The sequence below is a fragment of the Spermophilus citellus genome, assembly GCF_964194105.1.
Source record: "Spermophilus citellus genome assembly, chromosome: 11".
Lineage (NCBI taxonomy): Eukaryota > Metazoa > Chordata > Mammalia > Rodentia > Sciuridae > Spermophilus > Spermophilus citellus.
In genome coordinates, this window is record NC_138192.1 from 90,497,692 (window position 1) to 90,518,330 (window position 20,639).

General features: G+C 34.9%; 1 protein-coding gene across 7 annotated transcripts in view; it reads left to right on the top strand.

Moving 5' to 3' along the window:
- Positions 1–20,639, top strand: part of GULP1 (GULP PTB domain containing engulfment adaptor 1) — a 274,786-nt gene that overhangs the window by 148,239 nt on the left and 105,908 nt on the right. For all 7 annotated transcript variants that reach the window (XM_081260913.1, XM_081260909.1, XM_081260907.1 and 4 more), the window contains exon 3: positions 16,141–16,215. In XM_081260913.1, coding sequence (XP_081117039.1) covers positions 16,188–16,215 — 28 coding nt within the window. In that variant the 5' untranslated portion in view covers positions 16,141–16,187. The remainder of the gene's footprint in view (positions 1–16,140; positions 16,216–20,639) is intronic.

A 20,639-nucleotide genomic window follows, 5' to 3' on the forward strand; every position in this document is an offset into this window, starting at 1 on the left:
CACGGCTACAGAAGGCGTGGCGCCGCAGAGAAGGGATTAACTAGTAAGCAGGGAGATAAGTGGCTGCGACACAGTGGTATCCCACCAGCCAAGCCCACACTGACCCCCGGGCTGAGTTTGGGATTGCAGACGGGGAAGGAAGCGGTACAGTCCCATCCCCCACAAGGGACACTCCACTAAGGCAACCAGCGGCCACCATCTTGGAGAGCTGAAGTATCCACCGCCACTCTCCGACAGATTGCAACAACAAAACAGGAGAAACCAAGACTAGCAGGAGAAACCAGGAGACTAGAGGCAAGGCCCTCGCGACTGGGCAGCTGTAAACTGCAGGCCCGCCGGCGACAGTTCACCCACTGCCCGCGTAACTGGGCGGTAGGAGAACGCCCACCCGCTGGTGACTGATCACCTGCCCGCGGCCTGTGATACTGGGCGGCTGGAGACTGCCCGCCAGCCGCTACTGGGAGCTGAAACCATACAGAGACAGTCCAGTCACACCCCCCCATTAGGGCACCCCGGCAAGGAGACTGGGGCCCGTCATAGCAGAGTAGTGTCGTCACTGGAGCTCGGACGTCGGAATTCCTTCCCAGCGGAATCCACGTTAGCAGGCATAGTTTAACAACACAAAGGAGAGACATCAGAGTAATACAGAAACAAAACAAATCTATAGAAGAGAGCAGAAACACGACAATCAAAAAGAGCTCGAAAGTAACGTGGACAACATGAGAAAACAAGGGAAAAAAGGATTACAAACAATGCAAGACAACTCAATTCTACAGGAGGACATAGAAACATCAGAAACAGGGATAGGGAAAGAACTCAAGGCATACCTAACTCGAATGGAAAGGAATATTAGAGAAGACATGAGACAGCAAGTCCAAGAAATAAAAGTATATTTTGAAAATGAATTAAACAAACAAATTCAAATGGCAAAGAACGAGCTCTACCAGGAGATAGAGATCTTAAAAAAAAAAAATCAAACAATAATCCTAGAATTGCAGGAAACTATAAACCAAATTAAAAACTCAAAAGATAATATTACAAATAGACTTGATCAAGTAGAAGTCAGAACATCAGATAATGAAGACAAGGTTTATCAACTTGAAAAGAACATAGTCAACACAGAAAAGATGCTTAAATCCCATGAGCAATCTATTCAAGAGATATGGGATGTCATAAAAAAACCAAATCTGAGAGTCATAGGGATAGAAGAAGGCACAGAGATTCAAACCAAAGGAATGGACAGCATATTAAATGAAATAATTCTAGAAAACTTCCCAGAGATGAAAGATGGAATGGATTGCCAAATCCTGGAAGCCTACAGGACCCCAAATATCCAAAACCATAATAGACCAACTCCAAGACATATAATTATGAAGATAGCCAACATACAGAACAAGGAGAGAATATTAAAAGCTACGAGAGAAAAGAGGCAGATTACATTCAGGGGTGAACCAATTAGGTTAACGACCGATTTCTGATCACAAACGTTAAAAGCGAGAAGATCCTGGAATAATGTATTTCAAACGCTGAAAAATAATGGATTCCAACCAAGAATACTATATCCAGCAAAATTGAGCTTCAAATTTGACAATGAAATTAAAATCTTCCACGATAAACAAAAGCTAAAAGAATTTGCAGCAAGAAAACCAGCTCTGCAAAGCATTTTGAACAAAACACTACAAGAAGAGGAATTGAAAAATAGTGCCCAAAACTAACAGCAGGAGGTATCTCAGTAAAGGGGGAGGAAAATAACCAAAAAGCAAAACAAGCCAAACTAAAATAAATAAAGAAGCATGACTGGAAGTACAAATCATATCTCAATTGTAACCTTAAATGTTAATGGCCTAAACTCACCAATCAAGAGATATAGGCTAGTAACCTGGATCAAAAAAACAAATCCAACAATATGCTGCCTTCAGGAGACTCATATGATAGGAAAAGACATACACAGGCTGAAGGTAAAAGGTTGGGAAAACTCATACCACTCACATGGCCCTCGGAAGCAAGCAGGAGTGGCCATACACATATCAAATAAAATCAACTTCAAACCTAAGTTAATCAAGAAGGATAAAGAAGGACACTATATACTGTTAAAAGGAACCATCCACCAACAAGACATAACAATCATCAATTTGTATGCACCAAACAATGGAGCTGCGATGTTCATAAAACAAACTCTCCTCAAGTTCAAGAGTCAAATAGACCACAACACAATAATTATGGGTGACTTCAACACACCGCTCTCGCCATTAGACAGATCCTCTAGACAAAAGCTGAATAAAGAAACTATAGAACTCAACAGCACAATCAATAACCTAGACTAAACCGACATATATAGAATATATCAACCACCATCAAGTGGATACACGTTCTTCTCAGCAGCACATGGATCCTACTCAAAGATAGACCATATATTATGCCATAAGGCAACTCTTAGTAAATATAAAGGCGTGGAGATAATACCATGCACCATATCTGATCATAATGGAATGAAATTGGAAATCAATGATAAAAGAAGGAAGGAAAAATCCAACATCACATGGAAAATGAACAATATGTTATTGAATGATCAATGGGGTATAGAAGACATAAAGGAGGAGATGAAAAAATTCTTAGAATCAAATGATAACACAGACACAACATACCGGAATCTATGGGACACAATGAAAGCAGCTTTAAGAGGGAAATTCATTTCTTGGAGTTCTTACCTCAAAAAAAGAAAAAACCAACAAATAAATGAACTCACGCAACACCTCAAAAACCTAGAAAAGGAAGAGCAAAACAACAGCAAATGTAGTAGAAGACAAGAAATAATTAAAATTAGAGCAGAAATCAACGAAATTGAAACAAAAGAAACCATTAAAAAAATTGATAAAACTAAAAGTTGGTTCTTTGAAAAAATAAATAAGATAGACAAGCCCTTAGCCATGCTAACGAAAAGAAGAAGAGAGAGAACTCAAATTACTAACATACGGGATGATAAAGGCAATATCACAACAGACACTACAGAAATACAGAAGATAATTAGAAAGTATTTTGAAACCCTATATTCCAATAAAATAGAAGATAATGAAGATATCGATAAATTTCTTAAGGCATATGATTTGCCCAGATTGAGACAGGAAGACACACACAATTTAAACAGACCAATAACAAAAGAAGAAATAGAAAAAGCCATCAAAAGACTACCAACCAAGAAAAGTCCTGGACCGGATGGGTATACAGCGGAGTTCTACAAAACCTTCAAAGAAGAATTAATACCAATACTTTTCAAGCTATTTCAAGAAATAGAAAAAGAAGGAGCTCTTCCAAATTCATTCTATGAGGCCAACATCACTTTGATCCCAAAACCAGACAAAGATACTTCAAAGAAAGAAAACTACAGACCAATATCTCTAATGAACTTGGATGCAAAATTCTCAATAAAATTCTGGCGAATCGAATACAAAAACATATCAGAAAACTTGTGCACCATGATCAAGTAGGATTTATTCCTGGGATGCAAGGCTGGTTCAATATACAGAAATCAATAAATGCTATTCACCACATCAATAGACTTAAAGACAAGAACCACATGATCATCTCAATGGATGCAGAAAAAGCATTTGACAAAGTACAGCATCTCTTTATGTTCAAAACACTAGAAAATCTAGGGATAACAGGAACTTACCTCAACATTATAAAAGCTATATATGCTAAACCTCAGGCTAGCATCATCCTAAACGGAGAAAAACCGAAGGCATTTCCTCTAAAATCTGGAACAAGACAGGGATGCCCTCTCTCACCACTTCTATTCAATTTAGGTCTCGAAGTACTAGCCAGAGCAATTAGACTGACAAAAGAAATTAAAGGCATAAAAATAGGAAAAGAAGAAATTAAACTATCGCTATTTGCGGATGACATGATAATATACTTAACAGACCCAAAAGAGTCTACAAAAAGCTGCTAGAGTTAATAAATGAATTCAGCAAAGTGGCAGGTTATAAAATCAACACGCATAAATCAAAGGCATTCCTGTATATCAGCAACAAAACCTCTGAAATGGAAATAAGGAAAACCACTCCATTCACAATATCCTCAAAGAAAATAAGATACTTGGGAATCAACCTAACAAAAGAGGTGAAAGATTTATACAATGAAAACTACAGAACCCTAAAGAGAGAGATAGAAGAAGATCTCAGAAGATGGAAAAATGTACCCTGTTCATGGATAGGCAGAACTAACATCATCAAAATGGCGATATTACCCAAAGTTCTCTACAGGTTTAATGTGATGCCAATCAAAATCCCAACGGCATTTCTTTTAGAAATAGACAAAGCAATCATGAAATTCATATGGAAAAACAAAAGACCCAGAATAGCAAAAGCAATTCTAAGCAGGAAGTGTGAATCTGGAGGCATAACGATACCAGAGATCAAACTGTACTACAAAGCAATAGTAACAAAAACAGCATGGTACTGGTACCAAAACAGGCAGGTGGACCAATGGTACAGAATAGAAGACACAGAGACTAATCCACAAAGTTACAACTGTCTTACATTTGATAAAGGGGCTAAAAGCATGCAATGGAGGAAGGATAGCATCTTCAACAAATGGTGCTGGGAAAATTGGAAATCCATATGCAATAAAATGAAATTGAATCCCTTTCTCTCGCCATCCACAAAAATTAACTCAAAATGGATCAGGGAGCTAGATATCAAATCAGAGACACTGCATCTGATAGAAGAAAAAGTTGGCTATGATCTACATATTGTGGGGTCGGGCTCCAAATTCCTTAATAGGACACCCATAGCCCAAGAGTTAACAACAAGAATAAACAAATGGGACTTACTTAAACTAAAAAGTTTTTTCTCAGCAAGAGAAACAATAAAAGAGGTAAATAGAGAGCCTACATCCTGGGAACAAATTTTTACCCCCCACACCTCCGATAGAGCCCTAATATCCAGAATGTACAAAGAACTCAAAAAATTAAACAATAAGATAACAAATAACCCAATTAACAAATGGGCCAAGGACCTGAACAGACACTTCTCAGAGGAGGACATACAATCAATCAACAAGTACATGAAAAAATGCTCACCATCTCTAGCAATCAGAGAAATGCAAATCAAAACCACCCTAAGATACCATCTCACTCCAGTAAGATTGGCAGCCACTATGAAGTCAAACAACAATAAGTGTTGGCGGGGATGTGGGGAAAAGTGTACACTTGTACACTGCTGGTGGGGCTGCAAAATGGTGAGGCCAATTTGGAAAGCAGTATGGAGATTCCTGGGAAAGCTGGGAATGGATCCACCATTTGACCCAGCTATCGCACTTCTCGGATTATTCCCTGAGGACCTTAAAAAAGCGCTCTATAGGGATACGGCTGCATCAATGATTATAGCGGCACAATTCACAATAGCTAGACTGTGGAACCAATCTAGATGCCCCTCAATAGATGAATGGATAAAAAAATGTGGCATATATACACAATGGAGTATTATGCAGCACTAAGAAATGACAAAATCATAGAATTTGCAGGGAAATGGATGGCATTAGAGCACATTATGCTAAGCGAAGCTAGCCAAGCCCTAAAAAACAAATGCCAAATGTCTGCTTTGATATAAAGAGAACAACTAAGAACAGAACAGGAAGGAAGAGCATGAGGAAAAGACTACAGTAAGGAAAGACAAATGGGGGGAGAGAAACGGAGAGAGAAGGGAAAGCACATGGAAATAGTAGGAGACCTTCAATGATACATAAAATTATAATAGGTTATGAGGGGCAAGGGGGAGGGAAAAAAAGGGAGAAAATTGAACAACAGCAGGGGAGGTAGAGAGGGAAGATGGGAGGGGAAGGGAGGGGAGGGGGGATAGTAGGGGATAGGAAAGGTAGCAGAATACAACAGTCACTAATATGGCATTATGTAAAAATGTGAATATGTAACAGATGTGATTCTGCAATCTGTATTTGGGGTGAAAATGGGAGTTCAAAACACAATTTGAGTCAAATGTATGAAAGATGATATATCATGAGCTATGTAATGCTTTAAATAATCAATAAAAAAAAGAAGTGAAAAAGAAAAAATAAAAATTGTTATATATTTTCATCAAATTTAGTAAACTATGTTATACATTTTATGGCAATAAAATATGTATAATTTTAGAAAACTTGTTCCAATGTTTTATTTGTAATTCAACAATTATTTACTATACATATTTACTATGTATTAGGGATGCAGAGAACAAAGTTATAAGCATCCAGATTCATTTATTTTTCTAGGCCATTCTTGTGTAATACATTTGAGGGACTTGTATTTGATGTACAGTGAAAGCAGTCATTAGTGTAAGAGAATAAGAGGGCTAGCTTCATTTGAGTGGATATTTTGAAAGGAAATTTTGTAAATTAGTTCACTAAAGTAGGTTAGGGTTAGTTGCCAGAAATTTTTCTAACTATGTTCAATGGACTGTCAAATAAAAAGTTCATTTGGAATTAGGTAAAATTTTCTTTGAAAGGATTATTGCAAGAAGGAGAGAGGGACAGGGGCAGTAGGAGAAATATGTCCACCATGGGATCAGTAAGTGTGTCAAAGTTTAGGCAGAAAGTGGTGTTTCTTTTATAGTTAGGAGTAAATGAGGCTGGAAAGACATGGGTGTGGGAAAGGATGACTCAGGGTGATGTGGTTAAGAACAGTAGGTCAGAGGATGTTGTAGTCTGTGGTCAACTTATTATTATTAGAAGAAGCAGGGAAGAAAGAATTGTTGCTGATGGGACTGAGCTTGGGTCAAAGTCAGGGGTCTGGGTGAAAGAGATGAGCTCAACTCAAGCAGGTGTCTTTTCCAGATTGAGCAGTGGATACAAACAGTTCAGCTAATTGTTCATGAAGCAAAGAATGGGAAGTCAGAGGGTTACATTTGCCTTTGTTATAGATACAAAAGAGTCTTCTGAAAATTGCATCTAAATCCTACAGGGAAGATTGTCCCTCTCCCACCCCCCACCCCACCCCATGTAAGCTCTTTCTAGGATACAAAGGAGTGGGAGAATTTTTTTAACATTCGCTTTTTTTCCAGAATCACAGAGCTAGGGTAAAGTTCACCATTTTCAAGAAGGTGAAGAACACAGAGAGATTTCTGAAAAGAAGTGTTTTATAGCTAGACATAAAAGATTGGTAGGAAAACCAAAGACTAAGGTTAGAAAATTTAAGATTGCTGTAGTCCCACTAAAATTAAAAATAGAACCTTCATGATTACAGGGACAGAAGCAGAAAGTATGCACTGTGGCCAAGGGCTGCTGCGTGTCAGCAAGCAAGGCAGCAGCATCCAGGCTGTCCTCAATAGGAAGGACCACGTGGTTTGCTTGTGCGAGTACTTGAAAGCTCTGTTTTAGAGGATTCACTTTCCTTCTCCCTGTAGCTCAATCTTCTCCTAGTGCAGCCTCTTAGATTACCGAGTGATGCTCTGTACATAAGCAAAAAGGTGAGTTTTCTTCTGAGGGCTGCCTTGAAAGCTGGTAAAGGAAATTATCTTAAACCTTAGAAAATGTTTAAATGGTAAGTCTGGACACACTTATTTAGTTTTAGCGTTTCATGTAAGTATTTTTTTTTAAACTGCTTACTCTATAAAATACCAATCTATAAATAGCTTACATTGAAGCAAGAGATTAAAATAAGACTAATCTTTCAAGTGAGACATCCTAATAAAAGTTAGAAAATTTGAAAGAAAAATTTTATAGCGGTTGCTTTGTGCATATAGATCAACTGAATCTTAAGAAACATATATTTCACGTATTCTAGTCTTAACGCTTAGATTCTAATAGCACTAATTGTGCTATCAAGCTGTTTAGTCTTTCAAAGGAATTTAGGTAGTTTTGACAGATGATGTTACCTCTGTAATTGAATCCCACAAGTTCTCTCTCACAGTTAGGATGTGGATATGGAAATATTTGGTGAAATAACTAAAACAGCAGGTCTAAAAGGAGGTAGTGCTGATATGGATAATCAAAGGAAAATTAAAGTATACTGTTATAATAAAATTGCCATGATAATATCCAGATGAAATATCAATTAGGATTTCTACATTTGTACTTCAAAATCTGTGGTTCCAAATGAAACTAAACTGAAGCTACTTTTTGCGTCTACATACAATCTCTTCAAGTTAATTTGATTAAAAATAGTATTTGTTTCAACATAGAGAGCTTTACAATCTATGAAATGGTTTTAGTGGTCTTCAAGAATATTTTTCTTCACTGAACTATTTGCTGTGTGACTGTCTCATTTTAGAGGAAGGTAGCTGACTTTCATTACGGACACAAGATAATGGTGAAAGAAAAGCCATAGAAAAATCAGGAGTTGTAATGAAAAAAATCTCAACATCTAATTATTGAAGCCAATTGCCAAAAGCCTGCCAATGTTACCTCAGAATCTTAGATGCTTGTAGGAGTCTGCTGGGACAGTCTTCATACTGACAGGAAAGAGATGGCTCTGGCAATTTGGGAATTCCAGTGTAGCTCCTTCCCTGGAGCTTTCATTCTTCGATGGTTGGCATAAAAAAGGACTATAAACATCCTCACGGAGAAGCACCTTCCAGGCTGATATGAGGAACAAGGTGTACCCCTGCATTACCAAGTCCCTGCACAGAATCTTGTGATGTCCCAACATTGACATACTTATTTGCAAGATACTTATGTACAATACGAGAATTTACAGCTGTGCAAATGTCTTATGAAAATACCTCATTATTGCCAGAATGAAGTGATTTAAGTTTTGTGCTTCAAATGTCAGGAAGGATGGACTCTGTGTTCCCGTTTTTCCTTTTTAGTTCATTAGACACTTTATTTTGACTTCACTTTTGGCATTAGAGTAAATGCATGTAAATGCATGTTATTTTATTTTGGCCCACAAACTTGGTATTTCTGGGCATTATACATTTAAGTTTTCTCATGTTAGGCATTCTGCAGAGGTGACCAATTTACTGAGTGCCCTAAGTATTCCTGATAGACTTTTCCCTGCCCAGAGTCAAGGATATTGCAAAGTTGGGTAGACAGGAGCCTCAGGGGAGGCTTGTTGATCGCTCCCTGATACTAGCCAGATGACTAGGGGTTTTGTCTGCCTCATCAACATGCAGCACACATGTTTTGCCTTTCTGCCTAGAACATTCTTTCTTTTTTATACCTTTAGCCTTTGAAACATCTAGGAAATTACTATTCTCAATCTCTCTGAAGCTGTCCCTTTGAACTCAACAGTCATTCATAGCGTCTTCCTTTTGAGTTCAATGGTATCTCCTTCCTTCCCAGGGCTTGTCCTCATCCACAGAGTCCCACACCATTCCCCCCTACCTCTCCAGTTGGCGAACTTTTTGAAAGCAGGGCCCATGTCATACTTATTTTTAACTTCCATACTTGGTGCCGTGCTTGTCACATAAAATGGTCTCAAAATACAACTAAAAAAAGGACAGAGACTTTTTAATGCATGTTTTAAGATATAGGTCAAAAGGAAAATAATGATAAGCATATATACGTTAAGTGAGGGAATTTCAGAAAATACTACTGTTGCTGTTTCTCCACAAGCTATAAATGTATATTCTCTTTATTACATGTCATGTGGCTTCCTCTCCTGGTAATGGGAAACTGCTGCCTGTGCACTGATTCTTTTTCTTGGCTCCACTCAGTATTGATCTATAAATGCAAAGGCACTTGCAATTTATGGTCATAAAATCAATGAAGAAAACATTTTAAGATGTCTTACAATTGGGAGATTTAAGTAGAGAGCCTTTACAACAGACACTAGTCAAATCAAGAAATGCCAAAAGTGAAGTGAATTCTCCTAGTGAAATTTGTGAGCTTCATTATCCATTGTAAGCAATGAAGTTTCAATAGTTAGCCACTCCTTTAGAGTGTTCAGCAAACAGTGGGAGGTAATTTAAGATATAAAAATTACCTCACATCCTATAAAAATTACCTCACCAAATTACATGTTTTAAAAATATGTGAAAGATTTAGGGTAAAAAATGTATATACTATGCATTCACAAAAAAGCAATTACTATTTTTTAACTTCATCTAGTACCTACCTTCCTATGTAGAACTAAATCTCATGATTAGACTTCATTATTTTGGTATCATTTCATTTCAGATTCTTCATGAACTGCAGGACTTTAAAATGATTTGTGGCATATTAATATAAGCTATGTTTTAATAAATTTTTAGGGTTTTTTTCTTTTAACACTGAATATTTTTCCAGGAAAATTTGATTTCACATACACTCACATGGATAAAAATAAAATCAGAACTGACTGTTTTATTATTTCCACATATCTAATTTCCCTTATCATAACAATATGATGTGATTTTTTTTTCAATAAAATCTTGAGTAGCAGGTGGCATAGCAGAAAACTGTCACTCATTAAGAAGATACACTAAACTTCTAAACTAGTTTATAAATATTAGCAGATTCTTTTTGGGTCAATCAATTTTCAGACATGAATGTGCTGAATTTATTTAAAGACATGCTTTTTAGTGCCAAACTTTTTACATTAGTAAGCTTATAAAAAGCTAAATTTATGAAGTGAGTTAATCTCACCTCACAGTGCTTTGTGATTGCTAATTTTTAAGTAACATTTGAGATTAAGCCAGTTGTGGTGGCACACACCTGTAATACCAGCAAATCATAAGCCTGACATAGGATAGTAAATTTGAGGCCAGCATCAGCAACTTAATGAGACCCTGTCTCAAAATTAAAAATTAAGAGAGCTGGGCCTGTAGCCGTGTAGCTCAGTGGTAGAGTGCCTCCAGTTTCTGTCATCAGTACTGAGGGGGAAAAAAAATCTAATGGCGTCTATCTTTAATATATACATTTAAAACTTTTAAAAAGTGATTGACAACTTTTCCAAAGTAGAAGTGGATGGTAGCATTTCAATAAATCATACATAAATTATGAATTACAATTTTCTTGGTCACATTTACATACTCTATTAGGGGTTTAAACATAACCAGAGCCTGTAGTCATCAAATGAATTTCTAAGGTTGTCTAATGTTATTTTCAATATACTACAAATATTTAGAATAGGATCTTGCCTCTGGAACCTTAACAAAAATAAAAGCAAATATGTTTAATTGTGATATATAAGAAACTTAAAATTAACCTAAAAAAATAATCATTACTGTTCCCCATATATACTCAGATCATGTATTTCTTCTAATTTAATTTTGGTTCCTTCATTATTTCAAAGATGTTGCACTCTATATTCTAGTTTGCATTTTTTTCAGATATGCAAAGTTCTACTATCCTCATCTTTAACCTCTGTGCATCATCTCCCATTCCCCTTTTCCCCTGCCTTCTTTTCTGTCAGTGAATCTAAGTAGTTTAGTTATGATGTAGTATGTTGTAAATTTTTCTCCTTTTCTTCCTTTTGCCCTCCTTCCTATTAGCCTATTTTCTCTCTGGGTCAAATTTGACTAGTTTATACATCTGTGTTTTCAACTTTGCCATTCTCCTATAAGGTTTCATCTGCCATTAATTTCATATATGTATTTTTATCTTACACATTTTGTTTCTATCCCTAGAAGTTTGACTCAGACTGATACGTGTCTATATCTCTCTATCTATTATCTTATTTATTTCTGGATCAGTTTTGATTGATCTTTCTCTTCATTATGGACTGTATTTTCTATTTCTTTGCATGCCAGATTGCTATTGAAGATACTTTTCCTTGTGTATTTTACTATGTTGAATGCTGATTTTTTTTATTCTTTACAATATCATTAGGCATGGTTTTGAAATACATGAAGTTGCTTGGAAAAAATTCATGATCTTGTTCTGAATGTTTGTAAGTGAGACCAAAACAACATTTATTCTACCTTTAATTTTCCCTATTAATAGAAATGTTTCTTAATAATTGTTGTCTTATGAAATATGAAAATTTCCCCCCTGTTGTAAGCTTCCATGTTACTTATAAGGTCTGTTTTCTCTAATCTTTGTAGGAAACTCTTTGTTCAGGCTTAGCCATTTGATCAGAATGCATTCCAATGGACGAGCGATACATGATTCTGAAATACCTTCCCCCATTCTCACTGATGTGGCTGCATCACTGTAGTATGCTGATTTTTATTGAGGAGTAGTATGACCAGGTTAGATGGTGGTTTCATTCCAAGTTTTCTGAGAAATCTCCATACTGCATTCCAGAATGGTTGTACCAATATGCAGCCCCACCATCAATGTATTAGTGCACCTTTTCCCCACATCCTTGCCAACAATTATTGTTGCTTATATTCTTGGTGGTTGCCATTTTGACTAAAGTGAGATGAAAATCTCAGTGTAGTTTTAATTTGCATTTCTCTAATTGCTAGAGATGTTGAACATTTTTTTTATATTAGTTGACCATTTCTGTTTCTTCTTCTTTGAAGTGTCCATTCAATCCCTGTGCCCCACTTATTGATTGGATTATTTAGTTTTGTGTTAAGTTTGTTGAGTTCTTTTTATATTCTGAAGATTAATGCTCTATCTGAGGTGCAGGTGGCAAAGATTATCTTCCATTCTGTAGGTCTCTCCTTACATTCTTGTTTGTCTCCTTTGCTTGTGAAGAAAGTTTTCAGTTTGATACCATCCCGTTTATTGATTTTTGATTTTACTCTTTGTACTTTAGGAGTCTTGTTCACGAATTCAGTTCCTAAGCTGACATGATGGAGAGTTGGGCCTACATTTTCTTCTAGTAGGTGCAGGAATATGATCTAATGCCTAGGTTGTTGATGTACTTTGTGTTGAGTTTTGTGTAGGGCGAGAGATATATAGATTTTCATATAGATTTTCAGCTTTCATATAGATTTTCAGCTTTCCCAGCACCATTTATTGAGGCTTCCTTTTCCCCAATGTATGTTTATGGCACTTTTGTCTAACATGAGATAGATGTACTTATGTGGATTTATCCCTGTGTCTTCTGTTCCATTGGTCTTCACGTCTGTTTTTGTGCCATTACTATGCTCACTTTCATACTATAGCTCTGTGATAAAATTTAAGGTCTGGTAATGTGATGCTGCTGCTTTCCTTTTCTCACTAAGGATTGCTTTGTCTTTTCTACCCTCTTGTTTTTCAAAATGAATTTCATTACTGCTTTTTCTATTTCTATGAAGAACATCATTGAAATTTTAATAGGAATTGCATTAAATCTGTATAGTGCTTTTGGTAGTATAGCCATTTTGACAATATTAATTCTGCCTATCAGAGCATGGGAGGTCTTTCCATCTTCAATTTCTTTCTTTAGTGTTCTGTAGTATTCATTGTAGAAGTTTTTCACATCTTTTGTTAGATTGATTCCGAAAGTTGTTTTTTTTTTTTTTTTTGAGGCTATTGTAAATGAAATAGTCCTCCTACTTTCTCTTTCAGCTGATTCATCATTGGTTTATAGGAATGCAATTGATTTATGGTCTTAATTTCAGATCCTGCTATTTTGCTTAATTTGTTTGACTTCTAGAAGTTTACTGGTTGAGTTTTTTGGGTCTTCTAAACATAGAATCATGTAATCAGCAAATAGGAGTGAGCTCTTCTTTTTTTATTTGTATCCTTTTAATTTCTTTCTTTTGCCTAACTTCTCTGGCTGGAATTTCAAGACTATGTTGAATAAAAATGCTGAAAGAGGGCATCCTTTTCTAGTTTGAGTTTTTAAAGGGAATGCTTTTGAGTTTTCTCCATTTAAAAGATAACGGTCTTGGTTTTAACAGATGACTTTTACAATGTTGAGGTGTGTTCCTACTATCTCTAGTATTTCTTTTGTTTTGAACATGAATGTATACTGTATTTTCTCAAATGCTTTTTCTGCATCTATGGAGATAATCATGTGATTCTTGTCTTTAACTCTATTGATGTGATGAATTATGTTGAAAGAACCTTGCATCTCTGGATGAACCCCATTTAATTGTGGTGCATTATCTTTTTAATATGATTTGTGTGTGATTTGCCAGCATTTTATTAAGAACTTTTGCATTTATGTTCATGAGGGACATTGGTCTAAAGGGTTCTTTCCTTGATGTGTTTTTGTTTGGTTTTGGTATCAGGATTATGCTAGCTTCATAGAAGGAGTTTGGAAGGGTTTTCTGCTTTTCTATTTCATGGAATAGTTTGAAGAGGATTGGGGTTAGCTCTTCTTTGAAGGTCTGGTAGAACTCAGCTTGTCTGGGTTTTTCTTTGTAGGTAGGTTTTGATGGTGTCTTCAATGACATTGGTTGAAATTGATCTGTTTTAAATTTGCTATGTCCTCCCGATTCACCTTTGGCATAGGTTGGCAGATTGGATTAAAAAACAAGACCTACATCCTCATTGGAATACTATCTGTGGGGAAAAACCCTCTGAACTCTTGTGAGGACTAAAATGGAAGCAGTTTCCTCAAACAACAACTAGAATTAAGAGCAGCAAAGTGATGGGAATCTTCTGGGGAAAAAAAACCCAAGATTATTTTGATATTGATTTCCTGTGAATGCCAGATGACATAAAAATGTTTCCAGAAAATGGGAGAGAGAACAGATGTGATTACAGAGTGCAGTGCATTAGAATCAGAATCTGAGTGAGGAGAGTGGCCTGGGAACCCTGTCTTCTTGTGTGGACCAGTATACTTAGGAATAAAGAACTTGATCAAATTATCATGAGGGTCTCTGAGCAGGAAATGGTGTTAAGTCTCTGAATCTCATAGTAGAATGGGGGAAGGTATTTCAGAATCATGTATCGCTCGTGGTCACTTGTATCCTATCAACTGAAATGTCTGGGCAGTTGTGGGGAGGGTTTTAGCCAAAGTTCAGTTACTCTCCTGTTACCTGAAAACATAACTCCATAGAACTGGGCTCTTAAACTAAGCACAGGAATGGCCTTTAATTTTTCTTGGAGCAGGTCTCTGAATTATTGTAAGAGAAGATTACTAAAGAGATATTTTTATTTCATGGAGTTGAATTAATCCAGAAATGTGAGAAATGCAATTTATGGAAAGAATCTTATTTTTTAATTCTAACAAAGTTGAGTTTCCTTGAAATATAATGGAAATAAAATAAAAGTGAGAGGTTTTCCAATTCAAGAATATTTATGTGCCAGAGCAGCAAGGGCGTTACTTTTGCCTGTTTCACCACCAAGATAGCTCTTTCATGGACTCTGAATATAGATTATAAAGAAGTACTAGTAAATATTGAATTCTACTTGCCTTCCAAGTCCCTAATGTGTATTGTCTATGAGTTTCTGAGCACAAAACCTATAAAGAATTTGTTTCTTACATGAATACCCTGGATAAATAAAATGAAAATCTCTCAATTGCACAACCTCTTTAGAGACCATAAAGTCCTCTAACCAAGCTACTGATTTTGATGAAGAGTTCTCATAGGAAAACATAACACTGATTGAACACTAACGTGACCTCTGTCATCAATAATAATGCATATAAAGAAGATTTGGGGCCTGTGCTGTATGGAACACAGTTACAGTTGCTGATACTTTCTGAACTCAGTATGCACCAGATGCTTTCCTGCCTCACCTAAAGTGCAAAGCAGCCTTAACGTTTATAACCAGTACTGCGGATATGTCACCTGCTTTGGGAACTTTGAAGACATCATGGAACCCCTATGGGCTCAGTGAAATAAAAAATATATGTCTTTTTATGTTTGAGTGGATTTACAAAAGAGATTTTATTCCTAAAGGCACAATTGAAAAAAAGCTTTTGTTTATCTACCAATACTGTTAACAAGAGCCCCAAATTTGACCATACTTCTTACCAACAAGTGCAGTGAAAAGTATTGATCTTCTTTCTCATTAAATTTTCAGATAAATATAATTAATGATGGATAGATATAGTAGTAAAAGATGAACATTAAACAATTCATAGAATTTCAATTGAAAAAAAATTTTTTCAACTTTTTTATTTTTGCATTATAGTTGCACGTACTGATGGGATTTGTTGTTACATGTTTGTACATGTACTCAATTTAACAACATAATTTAGCCAATATTACTTAATATATTGTTTTTCATTGTTGTGCCAATCATAATATTATTCTTACTCATTGGCCCTTGATACATTTTAGAATATTGTTTGTATATATTTAAAAATTTTTTAAAAAGGTTTTTAAAATATATTAACACAAGAAGTTGGTCAACAGTCCTTCAAAATGTTTTAATGCTTTGTCATTTTTGTAGGATACAAACTGTGATTGAACTGAACGCTTATTTGACAGAGCCTCATCATGAACCGTGCTTTTAACAGGAAGAAAGGTAAATGTGCACATTTTAAAAAGGACTTGGGAATCAAATCAACATTGCTTTAAAAATAAAGCAGAGATGTTTGGAAATTGGTTTTTCCCATTATGAGACCACATGGCTCAAAAATGAAATTAGATTAGAACAATGTTAATCTGCAAATATTGCTAATTAACCTTCTTTGGTTATCACTCTAATTAAAGAGTGGGGTTAATACACTTAGTTCACAACACATATGTGATAATATGTTCTCTGGAAATTTTATGCTATATTGTGAAATTGCAAAGAATAAACTGATTTGAAACTCAGTCCTAAGTTCAGTTTATATAGCCATATAATTTTAACTTGCCTGGGTTTACATAAGGTTGCAAAATATAAATTCATTCCTGAGTATTTATGTATGTGTGTGTGTATATGCCCACTTGATGTATTACTGAATTGTATGGGAGGCTTCATGATAGGTCAATTGATAATAATGACACCAAAATAAGTTTGCTATTAATACTATGGTAGGAATATAAAATAAACATAAATTCAGCGTATCATAATCATCAGTAAAGGAATAAATGAAACAACTAGCTAATTACGTTATTTTTTTAACGGGCAAGAAAAATGGAATTTGACAAAATATTTTATGAAATACTTATGTTGGAAAGAAATATTTTATGTTTTTTGCCTAATTCAGTGAAGCTAAAATAATGTGTGCATTTAATTCTGGAAGTTCTCTAGTATAGGGCAGAGGGCTCCCTGGTTTATGATGAATTGGAAACAAATATTGAAACAATGCTAATCAAATTCATAGATGATTGAAAAGAGGAAGAAATGACTGACAAAGTAGGATTACAAATATGTGGGGGAAAATGACCAGCTAGGTTATATTCTACACTATAATTTTAATATTATAAATTGCCAACTAAGGGCTCCCCAAGCATAATTATTTATTATTATTCATATATTTTCATTATTTGAAAGATGCACCTTAAGTGCTTATTTAGTGAAGAAAAAAAGGCCTAATAATCAACACTGTGATTTTTAAGAGCTAAAGCTTATATTCTAATAGATGGGTAATGAACAGTCCAGAACTAGGGACCAGAGTGTTCTGTTCTATTTCACGCAATCAGGCATAGTGTGTTCTCTCTCCCAAATATTTAAATAGTTAGCTGACACATTATAATATGTCCAGATGATAAAAGCTGGAATAACATCAGCTTTTTGATATATAATGGGAGCCATAACTGAGGACCAGTTGTTTTTCAGTGTTTGAGGGTTGCCATTTAGCCATGGGAGTATTTTAATAAAGGAGAAATAGGTGTGAATTATAAGGTCCTTGATTGTATGCAGGAAAGAGCATTTCAGCAGTGTCCTGTAAAAGTATAATGGATTATTCAAATTACTAAATTTGTGTCACAGAAGTGAGAGCCATTCAAACATTTGGATTTGGTATAGAAGATTAATGCATTCAGTGGGAGTTTATATACTGTGACCTTTCAAACACTTTTCAAGACTTAAAAGCTAGAAATATATTATTTTGCTTATTTTTCTGAGAAAGAGGAAGCAAAATGACATTGTTTGCAGTCTATAGCTTCATGCTGATTTAAAACATATCCCCAAAGTAAAATGATGTCTCTTTTTTGTGTTTCTTTTTATTCTTTTTACTAGTAAGAAAGTGTCAAAATAGTTTTATGATATATCATAGTATTTCTAATAAAGTAATAGAAACCTTACATCACAATTCATCACTATAATCACACTATGTTATTTTTGGAAAACATTATTAGACCTTGGAAGACACACACACACACAGTCTCTCTCTCTCTCTCTCTCTCTCTCTCTCTCTCTCTCTCTCTCTCACACACACACACACACACACACACACACACACACACAAACACACACACACACACACACACACACACACAATTCCCCATCCCATGGCTTTGAAGTTGCAACTGCTTGTTTATAATTTACTATTTATTTTAAGGAGATACAGAGCGGTTATTCCACAGGACTGTGTAAAAATATAAGTAACTAGTAATTGTTTGTTGGTCTCATTTGCACCCAGTGGGGTGCTGCCTTGGGGAAAATTGGAGTGGTTTGTAGAATCCAGAAGCAAAAGCACTTATTTCCTTCTTTGCTTAGTTCTTTTTTGATTTTTATCACCTTTTCTTATTTTCCAAGTAGTATGATTAAATATCCTTATTTGGTAATGATTGATCAATATTTTGCTCCAGCTCTAACTTACAATTTGATACCAGAAGTCTTACTTAAATTTGTCAATTAGTTCTGAGTCCCATTTATTAAATGAAAAAAAAATCTTAGAAACTCTGTTCCAGATTTTAAGTAATAGTACTATTAGCTGAATTTTACTTGGAGATGGGGAATTTGAATGTTATCACAGAATTCCTATATCCTGAAAGTCTTAGAGAATGTATAATTCAAGTGATATTTCCAATAACTAGTAACAATATATACTGTGCATAGTATTCTAAACAAAGTAAAATGGTCTTCTTTTAGGAAAAGCCTATTTCTTATTTCATAGATACCCAGTTTATTTGGTCATTTCACATAGCCCTACTAAAAGCTTCAGAAACCAAAGAAAGAAAGATTCTCTCTTTAACTTAAACACAGTTGTTTCTTTTTATTAAGTCTCAGAATTATTATTATAGTGTTTATATTGAATTAGCCAGATATTTCACTTTTTTTTTCTTTTTTGAAAATACTATAACAGTGTTATAGTGTTTCAGAGACTGAAAAAGTTTGAATAGACTGGAATTGCAACATTTTGAGCTATTTAGAAAAGCCCTTTAAAAGTTAGTCTCATATAATCATAGATTAATTTTTAATGATGGTTGTATTTATTTTACAGAGACTTCCTTACTTAGTAGTCTCTTTGAATTTTGAAAATCTTCTACCTATTCCATCAAAATTAAGCCATGTAGCAAAAAAAGTATAAAATACAGTATGTGAATAGTGTTATTGAATAATTCAACAAATTACACTTTATTTATTTAAGTTACCAGTTGATATACTAATGAATGAATATAATCCTAATGTCTAAACACATAAAATTAAATATTTAAGAATTATTTTATTTTTTATGAAAAATGCCATTCAAGTGTATTCTTCCACCCAACAATATTTAGCTTTAAATTTAACATACTCAAATTAGGCATTTTCATTGTGTTTAGCTCTGGTGATTATATATATACATATATATTTTTGAAGTTACTGCATCTTTCATGATGAGCTCCTAATCTAACTGCATTTTAAAAATTTAAGTTTATTGATCCAGTATCCAGTTGTTTGACATTTGTCAAGCATTTAAGAATGTCAATATTTTCTCTCACATAAGTGTTCAATATTGAATTAGCAATTTTAATGTAATTTCAAGGAAGGGCAACACATTCTGGAATGTCTATATTCCCATGTTTATACTAGTTCTCTTTATCTAATTGCTTCTGTAGACACAACTAGTGACCAAAGACCATCATCTGTAATGTCTTCTCAAGGTCCAAAAACATCTATCAACAGTTTTATTCTTTGATTGTTTTTTTTTTCTTTTAACAAAGTATAAATTCAGATGACGCTAATAACTCATTTTGGAAGTCCTTCAGGTTTCATAAATGCACTACCTATAACAGAAATTGTGTAATGAGCAACCACTAAAAAATCCACATTTTATGTTCTGTGAATGCAGATTTTAGTTATTGAAGAAACTGTGTAGCTCATCCACTGGTAATTTCATACTGTGTTTATTTTAGTCTGAAACCAGAAACACCTAGGTATACCTACCCTCTTTCAAGGTCACTGAAATGTGAGACTATAACACAGGCAATATCATCAGTTTTCAAATAATAGTGGCTTTTGAGAGAAAGCAATTATCTCTCTGCCTCAGGATTGGTATGAGCCTCATATTAAGACTTTAGTCAGACTTTTTATAACTCCTGGAGAAGTGTTGTATATTATGGGAAGGAGGCATGAGAAGAATTGTGCAAAGCCATAAAAAGAAAAATTGGATATCTTTCTAGGCTTCCAAAAGGCAAATGTTGGGTGTTTTTATTGTTTTTGTGTACAGAATTGTGATTTACCTCTTTTAATGTTCAAGAGTAAGAAAGACTACATGCCAAGTCTAAGTACAAATTATTCTTGAATTAAACATGTCACTGTTCATTAGCAATTTAAAAATTATAAGATAAAATTTATAGCAGAAGTAAAAAATAAAACACCTAAAATGTTGTTGTCAATATTGCATTTTGAAGCTTGAAGAGCATTGCTTTTCAAAATATTTCATTGAAATGCAGTTCTCACTTGTCCACTCCAATAGAGAGAAATAGCCCCAATGTTGTTGATTCTTATGTCTTATCAGGGAAGATCTTTTGAATATTGCTTTATACCCATAAATACATTTAATACAAATATGGTCCAATGTCCTTCAAATA